Source organism: Eleutherodactylus coqui, chromosome 4, assembly GCF_035609145.1.
Source record: "Eleutherodactylus coqui strain aEleCoq1 chromosome 4, aEleCoq1.hap1, whole genome shotgun sequence".
Lineage (NCBI taxonomy): Eukaryota > Metazoa > Chordata > Amphibia > Anura > Eleutherodactylidae > Eleutherodactylus > Eleutherodactylus coqui.
The window spans coordinates 292055951-292078812 of NC_089840.1; the positions used below are offsets into that span (position 1 = coordinate 292055951).

The 22862-nt window shown below is 45.3% G+C and overlaps 2 protein-coding genes across 2 annotated transcripts in view; both read right to left on the bottom strand.

Annotated features, from left to right (window-relative positions):
- The window catches only part of LOC136626392 (pregnancy zone protein-like), a 600260-nt gene that overhangs the window by 363612 nt on the left and 213786 nt on the right, over positions 1–22862 (bottom strand). The gene's annotated exons all lie outside the window — the stretch shown is intronic.
- Positions 1–22862, bottom strand: part of LOC136626788 (alpha-2-macroglobulin-like protein 1) — a 199997-nt gene that overhangs the window by 64153 nt on the left and 112982 nt on the right. Inside the window, exon 17 of the mRNA XM_066601793.1 lies at positions 17293–17359. Within this exon, the coding sequence (XP_066457890.1) occupies positions 17293–17359 (67 nt within the window). The remainder of the gene's footprint in view (positions 1–17292; positions 17360–22862) is intronic.

Here is a 22862-nt window from a genome sequence, read left to right on the forward strand (position 1 = left end):
ATATGAGGAGTGTCAGTATATAGGATATAGTTTGTGGAGGATATATATCCGGAGGGTCAGTATATAGAATGTAGTGTGTGGAGGATATGTATCAGGAGGGTTAGTATATAGGATGTAGTGTGTGAAGGATATATCTGGAAGGTCAGTATATAGGATGTAGTGTGTGAGGATATATATCAGGAGGTTCAGTATATAGGATGTAGTGTGGAGGATATATCAGGAGGGTGAGTATATAGGATGTAGTGTGTGGAGGATATATTAGGAGGGTCAGTATACAGGATGTAGTGTGTGAGGATATATCAGGAGGGTCAGTATATAGGATGTAGTGTGTGGAGGATATATCAGGAGGGTCAGTATATAGGATGTAGTGTGTGGAGGATATATCAGGAGGGTCAGTATATAAGATGTAGTGTGTGGAGGATATATCAGGAGGGTCAGTATACAGGATGTAGTGTGTGAGGATATATCAGGAGGGTCAGTATATAGGATGTAGTGTGTGAGGATATATCAGGAGGGTCAGTATATAGGATGTAGTGTGTGGAGGATTTAGTGTGTAAGGATATATCAGGAGGGTCAGTTTATAGAATGTAGTGTGTGGAGGATATATCAGGAGGGTTAGTATATTTGATGTAGTGTGTGAGGATACGTCAGGAGGGCCAGTTTATAGGATGTAGTGTGTGGAGGATGTATCAGGAGGGTCAGTATACAGGATGTAGTGTGTGGGGGATATATCAGGAGGGTAAGTATATAGGATTTAGTGTGTGGAGGATATATCAGGAGGATCAGTATATAGGATGTATTGTGTGAGGATATATCAGGAGGGTCAGTATATAGGATGTATTGTGTGAGGATATATCAGGAGGGTCAGTATATAGGATGTAGTGTGTGGAGGATATATCAGGTGGGTCAGTATATAGGATGTAGTGGGGAGAATATATATCAGAAGGGTCAGTATATAGGATGTAGTGTGTGGAGGATGTATCAGGTGGGTCAGTATATAGGATGTAGTTTGTGGAGGATATATCAGGAGGATCAGCATATAGGATGTAGTGTGTGGGGGATATATCAGGAGGGTTAGTATATAGAATGTAGTGTGGAGGATATATATCAGGAGGGTCAGTATATAGGATGTAGTGTGTGAGGATATATCAGGAGCGTCAGTATATAGGATGTAGTGTGTGGAGGGTATATCAGGAGGGTCAGTATATAGGATGTAGTGTGTGAGGATATATCAGGAGGGTCAGTATATAGGATGTAGTGTATGGAGGATGTATCAGGAGGGTCAGTATATAAGATATAGTGTGTGGGGGATATATAAGGAGGGTCAGTATATAGGATGCAGTGTGTGGAGGATATATCAGGATGGTTAGCAAATAGGATGTAGTGTGTGGAGGAGATATCAGGAGGGTCAGTATATAGGATGTAGTGTATGGAGGATGTATCAGCAGGGTCAGTATATAGGATGAAGTGTGTGAGGATATATCGGGAGGGTCAGTATATAGGATGTAGTGTGTGGAGGATGTATCAGGAGGGTCAGTATATAAGATATAGTGTGTGGGGGATCTATCAGTAGGGTCAGTATATAGGATGTAGTGTGTGGAAGATCTATCAGGAGGGTCAGCATATAGGATGTAGTGTGGAGGATATATCAGGAGGGTCAGTATATAGGATGTAGTGTGTGGGGGATATATCAGGAGGGTCAGCATATAGGATGTAGTGTGGAGGATATATCAGGAGGGTCAGTATATAGGATGTAGTGTGTGGAGGATATATCAGGAGGGTCAGCATATAGGATGTAGTGTGTAGAGGACATATCAGGAGGGTCAGTATATAGGATGTAGTGTGTGGAGGATATATCAGGAGGGTCAGTATATAGGATGTAGTGTGTGGAGGAAATATCAGGAGGGTCAGTATATAGGATGTAGTGTGTGAGGATATATCAGTAGGATCAGTATATAGGATGTAGTGTGTGGAGGATATATCAGGAGGGTTAGTATATAGGATGTAGTGTTTGGAGGATATATCAGGAGGGTCAGTATATAGGATGTAGTGAGGAGGATATATCAGGAGGGTCCGTATTTCGGATCTAGTATGGAGGAGGTATATTTGAACCTTTCTTGAATACTCTCGGCCAGATTTTTCCAGCATATAGAACAACAGCCTCTTCCTCTGAACTGTGATCTAGACATAAAGAGACACTGCGGTTACAATACGGATTATTCTCCGGGGATCGGACTCGTTTGCCTCCATATTTGTTGTCATCTCCGGATCTCTGCTGTCGATGTTTGTCTTGTATTTCATTGTTGGCCTCACATTACTCTCTACGGCTTTTCTTCCTATAGCAGATTATCACACCTACCGGACGGTTAGCTCATGGAATCTATTGGTGATTTGAGGGTCTGTGAGGTTCTGCACCCCTGATGACGCTGCCACAACTCCTCTAGTAGTTCCGAATTCTCGCTGCCGACGTCTTAGAATACTTTTTTCTGAATTTTTTGAACATTTTGTACATTGCACATTTTTCTTTTCTCCAGTGTTAGTAGTTATAATATTATGTCAGGATTATTATAACCATTGCCCACACTGCGCCGGTCATGATTACATTACACTTGCTGCTCTAGGCCTCATGCACACGGGCGGGTTGGACCCCGCATGCGGGACTCCCACAGCAGACTGAGACTCGGCGCCCGGCCGGTGACCCCAGTGTACCTGTCCGGCGTCTTCTGCGAGTGCTGCGGATGTCCCGGCCTGCAGTCCATTGCACATGAGCAGTAGCCTCCGACGCGTATCCCATGATTCCTCCTCAGTGCTGACTGCAGAAGTGCTGCGGGATGGACAGCTTCCATTGATTTCAATGTTAGCTGGTCATGCGTAATCTGCACAAAATCGCAGCATGCTGTGATTTCTTCTCCACGAGTGGAAAATCGCAATCAATTTCCGCTCATGGAGATGAAATGGCGTTTTGCGATTAAATACTATGGGACTGTATTTGCTGCAGCGTCCGGAAGTGGCCGCCCGCCGCGGACTCTGCAGTACAAATTCTCCCGTGTGCAGGCGGCCTTACTTTATCACTTTTTTTTTCCCTTTTTTTAATCCCTCCTCACTGAGTGCTGATGAACCCGTATTCAGCGCTCCCGGTCAGCGTGATATCAGGAGGTCGCTTTATAAATTATTTAACCCTTCAATATTAATGCATCCTGATGGCGATTACATCACTCAGCATCATAGGTCTTGGTAGGGTTATTACGAGGGCACTTTGTGATACTGATGTGTCGCCCTCTGGTGGGCAGACCCCGAAAAGGCTTGTTTCAGCAGGCTGAGGCACTTTGCGCCAAAAATGTGATCTAACCCTAGCTGTGTCAGTCACGATTGTCAACCAATGATTTTTTTAATTTAACTGGCGTTCTGCTACACAGACCTTTATAAGAAGGAACGAGGAAGTATTTTCTTATGGATTTCATTCTGAGTCTATAAGGAAAAGTAGTGGATCTACGTTGTATACCGTATTACAGCGGACTTCCAGGTAGGGACCGTTTGCACCATAGCACACATCCCCTGTACATGACACCACTGTGTACACAAGCCCGAACTACAACCAACAAGTTGGAATGCCTTGATCCATAACACCCCCTTCTCCCCATATCACAATCCAGTAAATTGAGATATGGAGTATGGAAGACATACCGTATCACGACGGTCAGTATATAGCATGTAGTGCATGAAGGATATATCAGGAGTCGTCATTTACTATATAGAGGAGGACATAATAGTTTTATAACATTACAGCAGGTATATAAACTAGAACAGAGGCAAACTGGTGGTGACCACAACAGCCCATAAGAGAGCTGGCTTCATTCTTTGGTCTATGCTGTAAAATGAGATTTTCATTCTGGTTGGTTGTCCTGGTTTTCATACATTAATATACAGAAATTGTATTTACCCCTTAGTGACTGCCCAGTGCATATCCTCATTAATTTCAGAAGGGACACGGTATTATACTTTTCAGGGACACCGATTATTTCTGAGGCACAGTAGTATTTTTCAGGGGACAGTGTAGATGATGATTTATTTTTATAGGGACACAGTGTCTTATGGTTTACCTCCTAGCTAAGTCAATGAGGAGTAGTGCTATTTTCAGGTGAAGCGGTGTCAGGACGTAAACCTGCGACCGCCTGCACTCCAGGCAGCAGCCCTACCTACTGAGCTATTCAGCATGCTGGACAGCTCCCTCTGATTCCTAGCCCCCTGTTCCTGGTTCCATATTTTCCTTGTCTAGTCCACCCCGTCTTGTTCCTTCCCCAATTGTTCCTCTATATAGACCTGCCCCGTTCCCTCCTTCCTTACGTGTTATATTGCCCTGTAATCAAGTGATTCCCCCACATACCGGCTCCTCTACAACTGACCGTCCATCTTGTGTACCTGACCCCGGCTATACCTGTTGACTACGTTATTGCTTCAACCCTTTGTACTGCACCTCCATCCCGTGCACCAAACCCCGGCTACTCCTGGACCACGCTGCCATCCTGTAAGTGGCTATAGCACAAGACTTCAGTCCCATGCTAGACTTATGACAAACGGTGTGTGACAATAATATTATCAGAGGAGTCACAGATATCTGGATCTCAAACTCTGCAGTTATGAAGGTCTGGCCCAGATGGAGAAGAAAAGGAACATGTGCAGAGGATATCACCTGTGAGTCACTCTATGTGATAGTATATTCTGTGTCTGAATGCATCACATCAGTATAGGCTATGTGTGAGGTCTGTAACAGTCTACCTGGTGAAGCTACAAGTCTCAGTATATCTTTACCATTCTCCAGTATATACTGGGAGGTGCGGTTTCACATGAAATAAAAATCTATAGCCCTCAATAAGTTGCCAGTAACACTGTGGTGTATAAAATGTTTACCAAAGCATCATCTCAGCAACATATGTAGAACTGTGTAATCGTAATGACAGTTAAAGTGTTAATTTAAAAGCATGTGGAGGACATAGGAGGGTCAATATATAGGATACAGTGTGGAGGATATATCAGAGGGGACAGTATATAGGATGTAGTGTGTGGGGGATATATCGGGAGGCTCAGTATATAGGATGTAGTGTATGGAGGATATATCAGGATGCTCAGTATATAGGATGTAGTGTGTGGAGGATATATCAGGAAGGTCAGTATGTAGGATGTAGTGTGGAGGATATATAAGGAGGGTCAGTATATAGGATGTAGAGTGTGGTGGATATATCAGGAGGGTCAGTATATAGGATGTAGTGTGTGGAGGATATATCAGGAGGGTCAGTATATAGGATGTAGTGTGTGGGGGATATATAAGGACGGTCAGTATATAGGATGTAGTGTGTGGAGGATATATCAGGAGGGTCAGTATATAGGATACAGTGTGGAGGATATATCAGAGAGGACAGTATATAGGATGCAGTGTGTGGATGATATATCAGAGAGGACAGTATATAGGATGCAGTGTGTGGATGATATATCAGAGGGGACAGTATATAGGATGCAGTGTGTGGATGATATATCAGAGGGGACAGTATATAGGATGTAGTGTGTGGATGATATATCAGAGGGGACAGTATATAGGATGTAGTGTGTGGAGGATATATCAGGAGGGTCAGTATATAGGATGTAGTGTGTGGAGGATATATCAGGAGGGTCAGTATATAGGATATAGTGTGTGGGGGATATATCAGGAGGGTCAGTATATAGGATGTAGTGTGTAGAGGATATATCAGGAGGGTCAGTATATAGGATGCAGTTTGTGGAGGATACATCAGGAGGGTCAGTATATAGGATGTAGTGTGTAGAGGAAATATCAGGAGGGTCAGTATATAGGATGTAGTGTGTGGAGGATATATCAGGAGGGTCAGTATAAAGGATGTAGTGTGTGGAGGATATATCAGGAGGGTCAGTATATAGGATGTAGTGTGGAGGATATGTCAGGGCGGTCAACATATAGGATGTGTGTGGGGGATATATCAGGAGGGTCAGTATATAGGATGTAGTGTGGAGGATATATCAGTAGGGTCAATATATAGGATGTAGTGTGTGGGGGATATATCAGGAGGTCAGTATATAAGATGTAGTGTATGGAGGATTTATCAGGAGGATCAGTATATAGGATGTAGTGTGTGGAGGATATATGAGGAAGGTCAGAATATAGGATGCAGTGAGCAGGTTATATCAGGAGGGTCAGTATATAGGATGAAGTGCGTGGAGGATATATCAGGAGTTTCAGTATATAGGATGTAGTGTGTGGGGGATATATTAAGAGGGTAAGTATATAGGATGCAGTGTGTGGAGGATATATCAGAGGGGTCAGTATATAGGATGCAGTGTGTGTAGGATATATCAGAAAGGTCAGAATATAGGATGTAGTGTAGAGAATATATCAGGAGGGTCAGTATATATGATGTAGTGTGTGGGGATATATTAAGAGAGTAAGTATATAGGATGTAGTGTGTGCAGGAAATATCGGGAGGGTCAGTATATAGGATGTAGTGTGTGGAGGATATATCAGGAGGGCCAGTATATATGATGTAGTGTGTAGAGGATATATCAGGAGGGTCAGTATATAGGCTGTAGTGTGTGCAGGATATATCTGGAGGGTCAGTATATAGGATGTAGTGTGGAGGATATATCAGGAGGGTCAGTATATAGGATGTAGTGTGTGGAGGATATATTAGGAGGGTAAGTATATAGGATGTAGTGTGTGCAGGATATATCTGGAGGGTCAGTATATAGGATGTAGTGTGGGGGATATATCAGGAGGTCAGTATATAGGAAGTAGTGTGGAGGATATATCAGGAGGGTTAGTATATAGGATGTAGTGTGTAGGGGAAATATCAGGAGGCTCAGTATATAGAATGTAGTGTGTGAGGATATATCAGGAGGGTCAGTATATAGGATGTAGTGTGTGGAGGATATATCAGGAGGGTCAGTATATAGGATGTAGTGTGTGGAGGAAATATCAGGAGGGTCAGTATAGGATGCACTGTGTGGAGGATATATTAGGAGGGTAAGTATATAGGATGTAGTGTGTGGAGGATATATCGGAAAGGTCAGTAAATAGGATGTAGTGTGTGGAGGATACATCAGGAGAGTCAGTATATAGGGTGTAGTGTGTGGAGGATATATCAGGAGGGTCAGTATATAGGATGTAGTGTGTGAGGATATATCAGGAGGGTCAGTACTTAGAATGTAGTGTATGGAGGATATATCAGGAGGGTCAGTATATAGGATGCAGTGTGTGGAGGATATATCAGGAGGGTCAGTATATAGGATGTAGTGAGGATGATATATAAGGAGGGTCAGTATATAGGATGTAGTTTGGAGGATATATCAGGAGGGTCAGTATATAGGATGTAGTGTGTGGAGGATATATCAGGAGGTCAGTATATAGGATGTAGTGTCTGGAGGATATATCAGGAGGGTCAGTATATAGGATGTAGTGTTATCAGAGGGGTCAGTATATAGGATGTAGTGTGTAGAGGATATATCAGGAGGTCAGTATATAGGATGTAGTGTGTGGGGGATTTATTAGGAGGGTAAGTATATAGGATGCAGTGTGTGGAGGATATATCAGAAGGGTCAGTATATATGATGTAGTGTGTGGGGATATATTAGGAGGGTAAGTATATAGGATGTAGTGTGTGCAGGACATATCTGGAGGGTCAGTATATAGGATGTAGTGTGGAGGATATATCAGGAGGGTCAGTATATAGGATGTAGTGTGTAGAGGATATATCAGGAGGGTCAGTATATAGGCTGTTGTGTGTGGGGATATATTAGGAGGGTAAGTATATAGGATGTAGTGTGTGCAGGATATATCTGGAGGGTCAGTATATAGGATGTAGTGTGGAGGATATATCAGGAGGGTCAGTATATAGGATGTAGTGTGTGGGGGATATATCAGGAGGCTCAGTATATAGGATGTAGTGTGTGAGGATATATCAGGAGGGTCAGTATATAGGATGTAGTGTGTGGAGGGAATATCAGGAGGGTCAGTATAGGATGCACTGTGTGGGGGATATATTAGGAGGGTAAGTATATAGGATGTAGTGTGTGGAGGATATATCAGAAGGGTCAGTCAATAGGTTGTAGTGTGTGAAGGATACATCAGGAGAGTCAGTATATAGGATGTAGTATAAAGGATATATCAGGAGGGTCAGTATATAGGATGTAGTGTGTGAGGATATATCAGGAGGGTCAGTACTTAGAATGTAGTGTATGGAGGATATATCAGGAGGGTCAGTATATAGTAGGTAGTGTGAGGAGGATAAATCAGGAGGTCAGTATATAGGATGTAGTGTGTGGGGATATATTAGGAGGGTAAGTATATAGGATGTAGTGTGTGCAGGATAAATCTGGAGGGTCAGTATATAGGATGTAGTGTCTAGGATATATCAGGAGGGTCAGTGTATAGGATGTAGTGTGTGGGGGATGTATCAGGAGGTCAGTATATAGGATGTAGTGTGTGGGGGATATATCAGGAGGGTCAGTATATAGTGTGTAGTGTGTGGGGGATATATCAGGAGGCTCAGTATATAGGATGTAGTGTGTGGAGGATATATCAGGAGGGTCAGTATATAGGGTGTAGTGTGTGGAGGATATATCATGAAGGTCAGAATATAGGATGCAGTGGGTAGGTTATATCAGGAGGGTCAGTATATAGGATGTAGTGTGTAGAGGATATATCAGGAGGATCAGTATGTAGGATGTAGTGTGTGAGGATCTATCAGGAGGGTCAGTATATAGGATGTAGTGTGTAGAGGATATATCAGGATGGTCAGTATATAGGATGTAGTGTGTGGGGGATATATCAGAATGGTCAGTATATAGGATGTAGTGTGTGGGGGATATATCAGAATGGTCAGTATATAAATTGTAGTGTGTGGGGGATATATCAGGAGGGTCAGTATATAGTATGTAGTGTGTGGAGGATATATCAGGAGGGTCAGTATATAGGATGCAGTGTAGAGGATATATCAGGAGGATCAGTATATAGGATGTAGTGTGTGAAGGATATATCTGGAGGGTCAGTATATAGGATGTAGTGTGTGAGGATATATCAGGAGGGTCAGTATATAGGATGTAGTGTGGAGGATGTATTAGGAGGGTCAGTATATAGGATTCAGTGTGTGGAGGATATATCAGGAGGGTCAGTATAAAGGGTGTAGTGTGTGGAGGATATATCAGGAAGGTCAGTATATAGGATTTAGTGTGTGGAGGATATATCAGGAGGGTCAGTATATAGGATGTAGTGTGTGGAGAATATATATCAGGAGGATCAGTATATAGGATGTAGTGTGTGGAGGATATATCAGGAGGGTCAGTATATAGGATGTAGTGTATAGAGGATATATCAGGAGGGTCAGTACATAGAATGTAGTGTATGGAGGATATATCAGGAATGTCAGTATATAGTATGTAGTGTGGAGGATATATCAGAAGGGTCAGTATATAGGATGCAGTGTGTGGAGAATTTATCAGGAGGTTCATTATATAGGATGTAGCATGTGGAGGATATATATGGAGGTCAGTATATAGGATGTAGTGTGTAGAGGAAATATCAGGAGGGTCAGTATATAGGATGTAGTGTGTGGAGGATATATCAGGAGGTCAGTATATAGGATGTAGTGTGTGGAGGATATATCAGGAAGGTCAGAATATAGGATGCAGTGGGTAGGTTATATCAGGAGGGTCAGTATATAGGATGTAGTGTGTGGAGGATATATCAGGAGTGTCAGTATATAGTATGTAGTGTGGAGGATATATCAGAAGGGTCAGTATATAGGATGCAGTGTGTGGAGGATATATCAGGAGTGTCAGTATATATAGTATGTAGTGTGGAGGATATATCAGGAGGGTCAGTATTTAGCATGTAGTGTGGAGGATATATTAGGAGGGTCAGTATATAGGATGTAGTGTGGAGGATATATCAGGAGGGTCAGTATATAGGATGTAGTGTGTGGAGGATATATCAGGAGTGTCAGTATATAGCATGTAGTGTGGAGGATATATCAGAAGGGTCAGTATATAGGATGCAGTGTGTGGAGGATATATCAGGAGTGTCAGTATATATAGTATGTAGTGTGGAGGATATATCAGGAGGGTCAGTATTTAGGATGTAGTGTGTGAGGATATATCAGGAGGGTCAGTATATAGGATGTAGTGTGGAGGATATATCAGGAGGGTCAGTATATAGGATGTAGTGTGTGGAGGATATATCAGGAGGGTCAGTATATAGGATGTAGTGTGTGAGGATATATCAGAAGGGTCAGTATATAGGATGTAGTGTGTGGAGGATATATCAGAAGGGGCAGTATATAGGATGTAGTATATAGAGGATATATCAGGAGGGTCAGTACATAGAATGTAGTGTATGGAGGATATATCAGGACGGTCAGCATATAGGATGTAGTGTGTAGAGGATATATCAGGAGGGTCAGTATATAGGATGTAGCATGTGGAGGATATATCAGGAGGTCAGTATATAGGATGTAGTGTGTGGAGAATATATTAGGAGTGTCAGTAGATAGGACGTAGTGTGTGGAGGATATATCAGTGGGGTCAGTATATAGGATGTAGTGTATGGAGGATATATCAGGAGGATCAGTATATAGGATGTAGTGTGTGGAGTATATTTCAGGAAGGTCAGAATATAGGATGCAGTGAGTAGGTTATATCAGGAGGGTCATTATATAGGATGTAGTGTGTGGAGGATATATCAGGAGGGTCAGTATATAGGATGTAGTGTGTGGAGGATATATCAGGAGGTCTGTATATAGGATGAAGTGTATGGAGGATATATCAGAAGGGTCAGTATATAGGATGTAGTGTGGAGGATATATCAGGGAGGGTCAGTATATAGGATGTAGTGTGTAGAGGAAATATCTGGAGGGTCAGTATATAGGATGTAGTGTGTGGAGGATATATCAGGAGGGTCAGTATATAGGATGTAGTGTGTGGAGAATATATCAGGAGGGTCAGTTAAAGGATGTAGTGTGTGGAGGATATATCAGGAGGGTCAGTATATAGGATGCAGTGGGTAGGTTATATCAGGAGGGTCAGTATATAGGATGTAGTGTGTGGAGGATATATCAGGAGTGTCAATATATAGGATGTAGTGTGTGCAGTAAATATCGGGAGGGTCAGTATATAGGATGTAGTGTGTGGATGATATATCAGGAGGGTCAATATATAGGATGTAGTGTGTGGGGGATATATCAGGAGGTCAGTATATAGGATGTAGTGTATGGAGGATATATCAGGAGGATCAGTATATAGGATGTAGTGTGTAGAGGATATATGAGGAGGGTCTGTATATAGGATGTAGTGTGTGGGGATATATTAGGAGGGTAAGTATATATGATGTATTGTGTGGGGATATATTAGGAGGGTCAGTATATAGGATGTATTGTGTGCAGAATATATCAGGAGGGTCAGTATATAGGATGTAGTGTGCGGGGATATATTAGGAGGGTAAGTATATAGGATGTAGTGTGTGCAGGATATATCGGGAGGGTCAGTATATAGGATGTATTGTGTGGAGGATATATCAGGAGGGTCAGTATATAGGGTCTAGTGTATGGAGGATATATCAGGAGGGTCAGTATATAGGGTGTAGTGTGTGGAGGATATATCATGAAGGTCAGAATATAGGATGCAGTGGGTAGGTTATATCAGGAGGGTCAGTATATAGGATGTAGTGTGTAGAGGATATATCAGGAGGATCAGTATGTAGGATGTAGTGTGTGAGGATCTATCAGGAGGGTCAGTATATAGGATGTAGTGTGTAGAGGATATATCAGGATGGTCAGTATATAGGATGTAGTGTGTGGGGGATATATCAGAATGGTCAGTATATAGGATGTAGTGTGTGGGGGATATATCAGAATGGTCAGTATATAAATTGTAGTGTGTGGGGGATATATCAGGAGGGTCAGTATATAGTATGTAGTGTGTGGAGGATATATCAGGAGGGTCAGTATATAGGATGCAGTGTAGAGGATATATCAGGAGGATCAGTATATAGGATGTAGTGTGTGAAGGATATATCTGGAGGGTCAGTATATAGGATGTAGTGTGTGAGGATATATCAGGAGGGTCAGTATATAGGATGTAGTGTGGAGGATGTATTAGGAGGGTCAGTATATAGGATTCAGTGTGTGGAGGATATATCAGGAGGGTCAGTATAAAGGGTGTAGTGTGTGGAGGATATATCAGGAAGGTCAGTATATAGGATTTAGTGTGTGGAGGATATATCAGGAGGGTCAGTATATAGGATGTAGTGTGTGGAGAATATATATCAGGAGGATCAGTATATAGGATGTAGTGTGTGGAGGATATATCAGGAGGGTCAGTATATAGGATGTAGTGTATAGAGGATATATCAGGAGGGTCAGTACATAGAATGTAGTGTATGGAGGATATATCAGGAATGTCAGTATATAGTATGTAGTGTGGAGGATATATCAGAAGGGTCAGTATATAGGATGCAGTGTGTGGAGAATTTATCAGGAGGTTCATTATATAGGATGTAGCATGTGGAGGATATATATGGAGGTCAGTATATAGGATGTAGTGTGTAGAGGAAATATCAGGAGGGTCAGTATATAGGATGTAGTGTGTGGAGGATATATCAGGAGGTCAGTATATAGGATGTAGTGTGTGGAGGATATATCAGGAAGGTCAGAATATAGGATGCAGTGGGTAGGTTATATCAGGAGGGTCAGTATATAGGATGTAGTGTGTGGAGGATATATCAGGAGTGTCAGTATATAGTATGTAGTGTGGAGGATATATCAGAAGGGTCAGTATATAGGATGCAGTGTGTGGAGGATATATCAGGAGTGTCAGTATATATAGTATGTAGTGTGGAGGATATATCAGGAGGGTCAGTATTTAGCATGTAGTGTGGAGGATATATTAGGAGGGTCAGTATATAGGATGTAGTGTGGAGGATATATCAGGAGGGTCAGTATATAGGATGTAGTGTGTGGAGGATATATCAGGAGTGTCAGTATATAGCATGTAGTGTGGAGGATATATCAGAAGGGTCAGTATATAGGATGCAGTGTGTGGAGGATATATCAGGAGTGTCAGTATATATAGTATGTAGTGTGGAGGATATATCAGGAGGGTCAGTATTTAGGATGTAGTGTGTGAGGATATATCAGGAGGGTCAGTATATAGGATGTAGTGTGGAGGATATATCAGGAGGGTCAGTATATAGGATGTAGTGTGTGGAGGATATATCAGGAGGGTCAGTATATAGGATGTAGTGTGTGAGGATATATCAGAAGGGTCAGTATATAGGATGTAGTGTGTGGAGGATATATCAGAAGGGGCAGTATATAGGATGTAGTATATAGAGGATATATCAGGAGGGTCAGTACATAGAATGTAGTGTATGGAGGATATATCAGGACGGTCAGCATATAGGATGTAGTGTGTAGAGGATATATCAGGAGGGTCAGTATATAGGATGTAGCATGTGGAGGATATATCAGGAGGTCAGTATATAGGATGTAGTGTGTGGAGAATATATTAGGAGTGTCAGTAGATAGGACGTAGTGTGTGGAGGATATATCAGTGGGGTCAGTATATAGGATGTAGTGTATGGAGGATATATCAGGAGGATCAGTATATAGGATGTAGTGTGTGGAGTATATTTCAGGAAGGTCAGAATATAGGATGCAGTGAGTAGGTTATATCAGGAGGGTCATTATATAGGATGTAGTGTGTGGAGGATATATCAGGAGGGTCAGTATATAGGATGTAGTGTGTGGAGGATATATCAGGAGGTCTGTATATAGGATGAAGTGTATGGAGGATATATCAGAAGGGTCAGTATATAGGATGTAGTGTGGAGGATATATCAGGGAGGGTCAGTATATAGGATGTAGTGTGTAGAGGAAATATCTGGAGGGTCAGTATATAGGATGTAGTGTGTGGAGGATATATCAGGAGGGTCAGTATATAGGATGTAGTGTGTGGAGAATATATCAGGAGGGTCAGTTAAAGGATGTAGTGTGTGGAGGATATATCAGGAGGGTCAGTATATAGGATGCAGTGGGTAGGTTATATCAGGAGGGTCAGTATATAGGATGTAGTGTGTGGAGGATATATCAGGAGTGTCAATATATAGGATGTAGTGTGTGCAGTAAATATCGGGAGGGTCAGTATATAGGATGTAGTGTGTGGATGATATATCAGGAGGGTCAATATATAGGATGTAGTGTGTGGGGGATATATCAGGAGGTCAGTATATAGGATGTAGTGTATGGAGGATATATCAGGAGGATCAGTATATAGGATGTAGTGTGTAGAGGATATATGAGGAGGGTCTGTATATAGGATGTAGTGTGTGGGGATATATTAGGAGGGTAAGTATATATGATGTATTGTGTGGGGATATATTAGGAGGGTCAGTATATAGGATGTATTGTGTGCAGAATATATCAGGAGGGTCAGTATATAGGATGTAGTGTGCGGGGATATATTAGGAGGGTAAGTATATAGGATGTAGTGTGTGCAGGATATATCGGGAGGGTCAGTATATAGGATGTATTGTGTGGAGGATATATCAGGAGGGTCAGTATATAGGGTCTAGTGTATGGAGGATATATCAGGAGAGTCAGTATATAGGATGTAGTGTGGATGATATATCAGGAAGGTCAGTATATAGGATGTAGTGTGTGGAGGATATATCAGGAGGTCAGTATATAGGATGTAGTGTGTAGAGGAAATATCAGGAGGTCAGTATATAGGATGTAGTGTGTGGGGGATATATTAGGACGGTCAGTATATAGGATGTAGTATGTCGGGAGGGTCAGTATATAGGATGTGTATGTATATATGTATATGAACCTTCCAATGCTAGTAGGTCCCCCGACAGCAGTCCACCCATCAGTTCACCATCGGACATGTAACCTAGACATAAGGAGACACTGCGGTTATAATATGGATTATTCTCCAGGCAGCGGGTCGGTTTTCCTCCATATTTGTCATCGTCTCTGGATCTCTGTTTTTACCGCTCGTGTCGCAGGTCTCGCCTGTTTGTCTATTGCTTTACTTCTTTACTTCATGTAGCAGATTATCACACATAATGGACGCTTTCTGTATAGAATCTATGGGTGATTTGGGGGTCTGCGAGGTTCTGCACCCCTGATGGCGCTTCCACAACTCCTCTACTAGTTCCTGTTTCTTGCTGCCGAGATCTTGTGATTTTTTTTTTTTTTTTCTAAGAACATTTTGGACATTTTATAGCTTTTATAGAATTATTATATTACGTTGGGATTTTTTAAAGTGTTGCCTCCACTGTGCGCGATGATATGACGTTACATTTGCTGCGTTCTGTTTATGGGATTGACTAGGAGGTCATTGTATGTTTTTTTACATCTTCTCTGCAGTAATCTGGGCCTGACTATCGCCCGGTATCAGACATCGTTGTCGCGTTTTATACATGGAGCTGTCATACACCAATCAGTTCTTATCACACTCCAGAAAGATGAGATATGAGGAGCTGTAAAGCTACCATAGCCCCAAACACCCCATATCTCAGCATCCTGGGGTGTGATTAGGAGAGAAAGGTATTGCAGCTCTGCCACACACCATATCACACTCAAGGAAGCTGAAATATGTGTTGGGGCATACAGTAGCTCTACAACATCTCTTATCTTAGCTTTCTGATGTGTGATAAAGGGAGATGTAGAGCTATCATACACTCATCCAATGAGATGAGATATTAGGTGTTGTAGAGCTACTGTATCCCCCAACACTCATATATCAGCTTCTGTGAGTGTGATATGGTCTGTTGCAGAGCTGCAATACCTTTCTCTCTTAATCACGCTACAGAGAGCTAAGATATGGGGTGTTGGAGGGATATGCTAGCTCTACAACACCCCTTATCTCAACTTCCTGGAGTGTGATAAGGGGAGATGGAAGGCTACGAACCCCCACCTCCCCTTATTGCACTCTAGGAAGCTGATAAATGGGGTGTACCTGTGCCTGAAGCTTGGATGAACCATTGTAGTCACCATTAATTGCCTTTTTTGAATAATATGAAAACAAATCTGGATGACTCTAGTTCATGTTTCGGTGACATAGAGCGCCCTCATTTTTGCCCCTTTATCTCCCTATTCACCATATTAGAGCGGTCTGTTCTCAATATACATGGACTGTATATGTGCCGATGCTTCCTTCCATGCAAATAAAAAGATGGAAAAATGTCTCTACAGTGCCACCTATTGGAAAGCAGCATTATTGCAAGTTATTGCAAGATCTTTTAAGAAGCTTTCTAACAATGATTGGGAATAATGAGGCTCTCACCAGCCAGGAGCCTACTGCAGACCGATAAGGGGCAAAAACCTCAAAACAGTCTGTACACGGTTATCTCTTCCTTCTGGAGTAGACTCTGGCTTTGCTTTATATTCCCAGTCATAGTTATGAGGCTTATTAAAAGAACTGATATTAACTTGCAGGAATGCTGCCTTCCAATAGGTGGCGCTGTAGAGGCATTGTTCCATCTTTCCATTTACATACATTTCCCAGAAGAGTATGGATGGCCTTATCAGTCTCCTCAATAGCTGTTCTCTCTAAGGAGAGACCATATTCTTCCTGACCCAATACTTCCTTCCACTATAGATGCAACTTTGGGTATTTCTGCAGATTAGATCCCCTTTTGCCCGTTTACCCTTCGCTCTATCACCCATCATTTGCAGCCAGTGGATAGCAGGCTCTATAGATTAGATACAATGTGATGGACAGCACGGACACAACAGCTATCTTCCTTATCTTCCCTTATTTGTGTTATAACACCCCAATAACCTCTCCAAAGTGATGAGATCAGATCAGCCCCCCAATAATGAATATATCTTCTGGATGGGCTAAATCTTGGGCTATTTAAACCGCCAAAATAAGTGTTTTATTCCTGCAAACCATAGCCAGTACCGCAGATACAAGTCTTCTGTCAGGTCAAACTCCTGACCCATAGTAACAAAAGACTTTACAAGGATCTGTAATCCAGTTACTCCGCTCTCACCGCCCCTCTACTCTCCCAGGTCTCACAACCAGTAATCTTATTTCATCTCATGCAGCCCACCCAGGGGTGCCCGTACCATGTGGCGATCTCAGAGATTCTGTAACATGATGATCAACTCACTTACCTAGTGAAGACAGGAGAAGGACCCCACCGACTCTACTCAGTGCAGCGCCATCAGGATCAGTCAGCGGAGAGATCAATAATAATATTATCCGACAAATACAAAGATTACTTACCGAGTTCAAATGTACAGGTGGTCGGAGCGACAATGTCCCAGCTGGTCAAAATGTGAATACCATTCTCCTGGTGAGAGAAGAAGCAGATCACTGTCACCGATATATAAAGGCAAAAACCCAGAGAAAGTTCATATTATATATACAAACATACACATATACAGGACAGGACAAGCGTTTTGTGCATTGCGTATATACACTCTTTGTCAAGAAAACCATCCCGCCCCAAAAAGGAGGAGTTGTGCTGCAAAACTCGTCCTGCAGTTTTATGTCAGGCAGATATATAAATGATGAAAGTTGGGGTGATTAGATGGACTTAAAAGTTGTTCCCCCCTTGGCCTATAAAAGGCTCTCGGAGGCTCCTTGTGTGTAGTCACCTCTTCGTCCGCTTATGTAGAGCTTGTTGACCACTAGACGCTTCTACAACGCAGAGAAGAGATTTCACCCCATTACCAGAGTCTGAGAGGGGCGCATTATTGGGATGTGGGAAGCTGAATGGTCGTATCCATGAATTGTCTTCCACCGGCCGTTCTTATTTGACTGTTAGGAGGTGTTGGGACCAGTGGCTGTGTGAGGGTACACAAGGTAATCGGGCTCAGGACCCACCCTACAGACCACCAGTAGTGACCAGCATCTGACCAGACTGTTAGGAGATGTTGGGACCAGTGGCTGTGTGAGGGTACACAAGGTGACCAGGCTCAGGACCCCCAGACAGACCACCAGTAGAGGAGCATCTGACCAGACTGTTAGGAAATGTTGGGACCAGTGGCTGTGTGAGGGTACACAAGGTGACCAGGCTCAGGACCCCCAGACAGACCACCAGTAGAGGAGCATTTGACCAGACTGTTAGGAGGTGTAAGGACCAGTGGATGTGTGAGGGCACACAAGGCGACCGGGTTCAGGATGCCCCCCAACAGACCACCAGTAGAGAGGAGCATCTGACCAGACTGTTAGGAGGTGTTGGGACCAGTGGCTGTGTGGGGATACACAAGGTGACCAGGCTCAGGACCCCCAGACAGACCACCAGTAGAGGAGCATTTGACCAGACTGTTAGGAGGTGTAAGGACCAGTGGATGTGTGAGGGCACACAAGGTCACTGGGCTCAGGACCCCCAACAGACCACCAGTAGAGAAGAGCATCTGGCCAGACGGTTAGGAAGTGTTGGGACCAGTGGATGTGTGAGGACACACAAGGTGACTGGGCTTAGGATCACCAGTAGAGAGGAGATTTGGTAAGACGGTTAGGAAGTGTTGGGACCAGTGGATGTGTGAGGGCACACAAGGCGACCGGGCTCAGGATGCCCCCCGACAGACCACCAGTAGAAAGGAGCATCTGACCAGACTGTTAGGAGGTGTTGGGACCAGTGGCTGTGGAGGGTACACAAGGTGACCAGGCTCAGGATCCCCAGACAGACCACCAGTAGAGGAGCATCTGACCAGACTGTAAGGAGGTGTAAGGACCAGTGGATGTGTGAGGGCACACAAGGTGACCGGACTCAGGATGCCTCCGACAGACCACCAGTAGAAAGGAGCATCTGACCAGACTCTTAGGAGGTGTTGGGACCAGTGGCTGTGGAGGGTACACAAGGTAACTGGGCTCAGGACGCCCCCTACAGGCCAGCAGTAGTGAGGAGCATCTTACCAGACTATTATGAGGTGTAAGGACCAGTGGATGTGTGTGGGCACACAAGGTGACGGGGCTCAGGACCCCCAACAGACCACCAGTAGAGAGGAGCATCTGGACAGACGGTTAGCATGTGTTGGGAACAGTGGATGTGTGAGGGCACAAAAGGTGACCGGGCTCAGGATGCCCCCGACAGACCAACAGTAGAGAGGAGCTTCTGACTAGACTGTTAGAAGGTGTTGGGACCAGTGGATGGGGGTACACAAGGTGACCGGGCTCAGGACGTCCACTACAGACCAGCAATACAGAGTAGCATCTGACCAGACTGTTAGGAGGTGTTTGGACCAGTGGATGCTGTGCAGTGCGTATATACACTCTTTGTCAAAAAAAAACATCCTGCCCCTAAGAGGATTTATTGTGCTGCAAAACTCATCCTGCAGTTATATGTCAGGCAGATAAACAAGGTCACCAGGCTCAGTACCCCCCGACAGACCACCAGTAGATAGGAGCATCTGACCAGACTGTTAGCAGGTGATGGGACCGGTGGATGGGGGAACACATCCTGACCGGGCACAAGACCCCCCCCCCCTACATACCACCAATACAGAGGAGCATCTCACCAGACTGTTAGGGTCTGTTGGGACCAGTGGATGTCTGAGGGCACACAAGGTGACTGGGCTCAGGACGCCCACCACAGACCACCAGTACAGAGGATTATCTGACCAGACTGTTAGGAGGTGTTGGGACCAGTGGATGTGTGAGGGTACGCAAGGCGACTAGGCTCAGTCCCGACAGACCACCAGTAGAGAGGAGCGTCTGACCAGACTGTTAGGAGGTGTTGGGACCAGTGGATGTGTGAGGACACACAAGCTTAGCAGGCTCAGTACAGCCCCTACAGACCACCAGTAGAGGGGAGCATCTAACCAGACTGTTAGGAGGTGTTGGGAGCAGTGGATGTGTGAGGGCACACAAGGTGACTGGGCTCAGGATACCCCCTGCAGACCATCAGTAGTGAGAAGCATCTGACCAGACTGTTAGGAGGTGTTGGGACCAGTGGATGTGTGAGGATACACAAGGAGTCAAGGGTTAGGACGCCCCCTACAGGTCACTAGTAGTGAGGAGTGTCTGACCAGACTGTTAAGAGGCGTTGAGACCATTGAGCCCTGTCAGCTTGTGTGCTCTCACACATCCACTAGTCCCAACACCGCCTTACAGTCTGGTCAGAAGCTCCTCTCTACTGGCGATCTGTCGGGGGTCTCCCGAGCCCGATCGCCTTGTGTGCCCACCCCCCTAACAGTCTGGTCAGATGCTTCTCTCTAGATGATGGTCTGTTAGGGGCACAGGGAGCCTGCTCACCTTGTTTGCCCTCACACATCCACTGGTCACTACACTTCCTAACAGTCTGGTCAGACGCTCCTCTCTACTGGTGGTCCGTCAGGGCGTCCTGAGCCTGGTCACCTCGTGTGCTCGCACACATCCACTGGTCCCAACACCTCCTAGCAGTCTGGTCAGATGCTCATCTCTGGCTGGCTTAACCCGGTCACCTTGTGTGCACTCACACATCCACTGGTCCCAACACTTCCTAACAGTCTGGCGAGATGCTCCTCTCTACTGGTGGTCTGTCGGGGGTCCTGAGCCTGGTCACCTTGTCTGCTCTCGCACATCCACGGTTCCCAACACCTCCTAAAAGTCTGGTCAGACGCTCCTCTGTACTGGTGATCCGTAGGGGGCCTCCTGAGCCCGGTCACCTTGTGTGCCCCTATCCACTGGTCCCATCACCTCTTACAGATCACCAGTAGTGAGGAGCATCTGACCAGACTGTTGGGAGGTGTTGAGACCAGTGGATGTGTGGGAATACACAAGGTGACCAGGCTCAGGACGCCCCCAATAGACCACCAGTACAGAGGAGTGTGTGACCAGACTGTTAGGAAGTGTTGGGACCAGTGAATGTGTGAGGGCACACAAGGTGACCTGGCTCAGGACCCCCAACAGACTACCAGTGGAAAGGGGCATCTGGCCAGATGGTTAGGAGGTGTTGGGACTAGTGGATGTGTGAGGGCACACAAGGTGATGGGGTTGAGGACGCTCCCTACAGACCACAAGTAGAGGTGTGTCTGACCAGACTGTTAGCAGGTGTTTGGACCGGTGGATGGGGCACACAAGGTGACCGGGCTCAGGAAGCCCCCGACAGACCACCAGTAGAGAGGATTATCTGACCAGACTGTTAGGAGGTGTTGGGACCAGTGGATGTGTGAGGGTACGCAAGGCGACTAGGCTCAGTCCTGACAGACCACCAGTAGAGAGGAGCGTCTGACCAGACTGTTAGGAGGTGTTGGGACCAGTGCATGTGTGAGGACACACAAGCTGAGCAGGCTTAGTACACCCCCTACAGACCACCAGCAGAGGGGAGCATCTGACCAGACTGTTAGGAGGTGTTGGGAGCAGTGGATGTGTGAGGGCACACAAGGTGACTGGGCTCGGGATACCTCCTACAGGCCATCAGTAGTGAGAAGCGTTTGGCCAGACTGTTAGGAGATGTAAGGACCAGTGGATGTGTGAGGGCACACAAGGTGACCGGGCTCAGGACGCCCACCACAGACCACCAGTACAGAGGATTATCTGACCAGACTGTTAGGAGGTGTTGGGACCAGTGGATGTGTGAGGGTACACAAGGCGACTAGGCTCAGTCCTGACAGACCACCAGTAGAGAGGAGCGTCTGACCAGACTGTTAGGAGGTGTTGGGACCAGTGGATGTGTGAGGACACACAAGCTGAGCAGGCTCAGTACACCCGCTACAGTCCATCAGTAGTGAGAAGCATCTGACCAGACTGTTAGGAGGTTTTGGGACCAGTGGATGTGTGAGGATACACAAGAAGTCAAGGGTTAGGACGCCCCCTACAGGTCACTAGTAGTGAGGAGTGTCTGACCAGACTGTTAAGAGGCGTTGAGACCATTGAGCCCTGTCAGCTTGTGTGCCCTCACACATCCACTAGTCCCAACACCGCCTTACAGTCTGGTCAGAAGCTCCTCTCTGCTGGCGATCTGTCGGGGGTCTCCCGAGCCCGATCGCCTTGTGTGCCCACACCCCCTAACAGTCTGGTCAGATGCTTCTCTCTAGATGATGGTCTATTAGGGGCACAGGGAGCCTTGTCACCTTGTTTGCCCTCACACATCCACTGGTCACTACACTTCCTAACAGTCTGGTCAGATGCTCCTCTCTACTGGTGGTCCGTCAGGGCGTCCTGAGTCTGATCACCTCGTGTGCTCGCACACATCCACTGGTCCCAACACCTCCTAACAGTCTGGTCAGATGCTCATCTCTGGCTGGCTTAACCCGGTCTCCTTGTGTGCACTCACACATCCACTGGTCCCAACACTTCCTAACAGTCTGGCGAGATGCTCCTCTCTACTGGTGGTCTGTTGGGGGTCCTGAGCCTGGTCACCTTGTCTGCTCTCGCACATCCACGGTTCCCAACACCTCCTAAAAGTCTGGTCAGACGCTCCTCTGTACTGGTGATCCGTAGGGGGCGTCCTGCGCCCGGTCACCTTGTGTGCTCCTATCCACTGGTCCCATCACCTCTTACAGACCACCAGTAGTGAGGAGCATCTGACCAGACTGTTGGGAGGTGTTGAGACCAGTGGATGTGTGGGAATACATAAGGTGACCAGCCTCAGCACGCCCCCAATAGACCACCAGTACAGAGGAGTGTGTGACCAGACTGTTAGGAGGTGTTGGGACCAGTGGATGTGTGAGGGCACACAAGGTGACCTGGCTCAGGACCCCCAACAGACCACCAGTGGAAAGGAGCATCTGGCCAGACGGTTAGGAGGTGTTGGGACCAGTGGATGTGTGAGGGCACACAAGGAGATGGGGCTGAGGACGCTCTCTACAGACCACAAGTAGAGGTGTGTCTGACTAGACTGTTAGTAGGTGTTGGGGGCCAGTGAA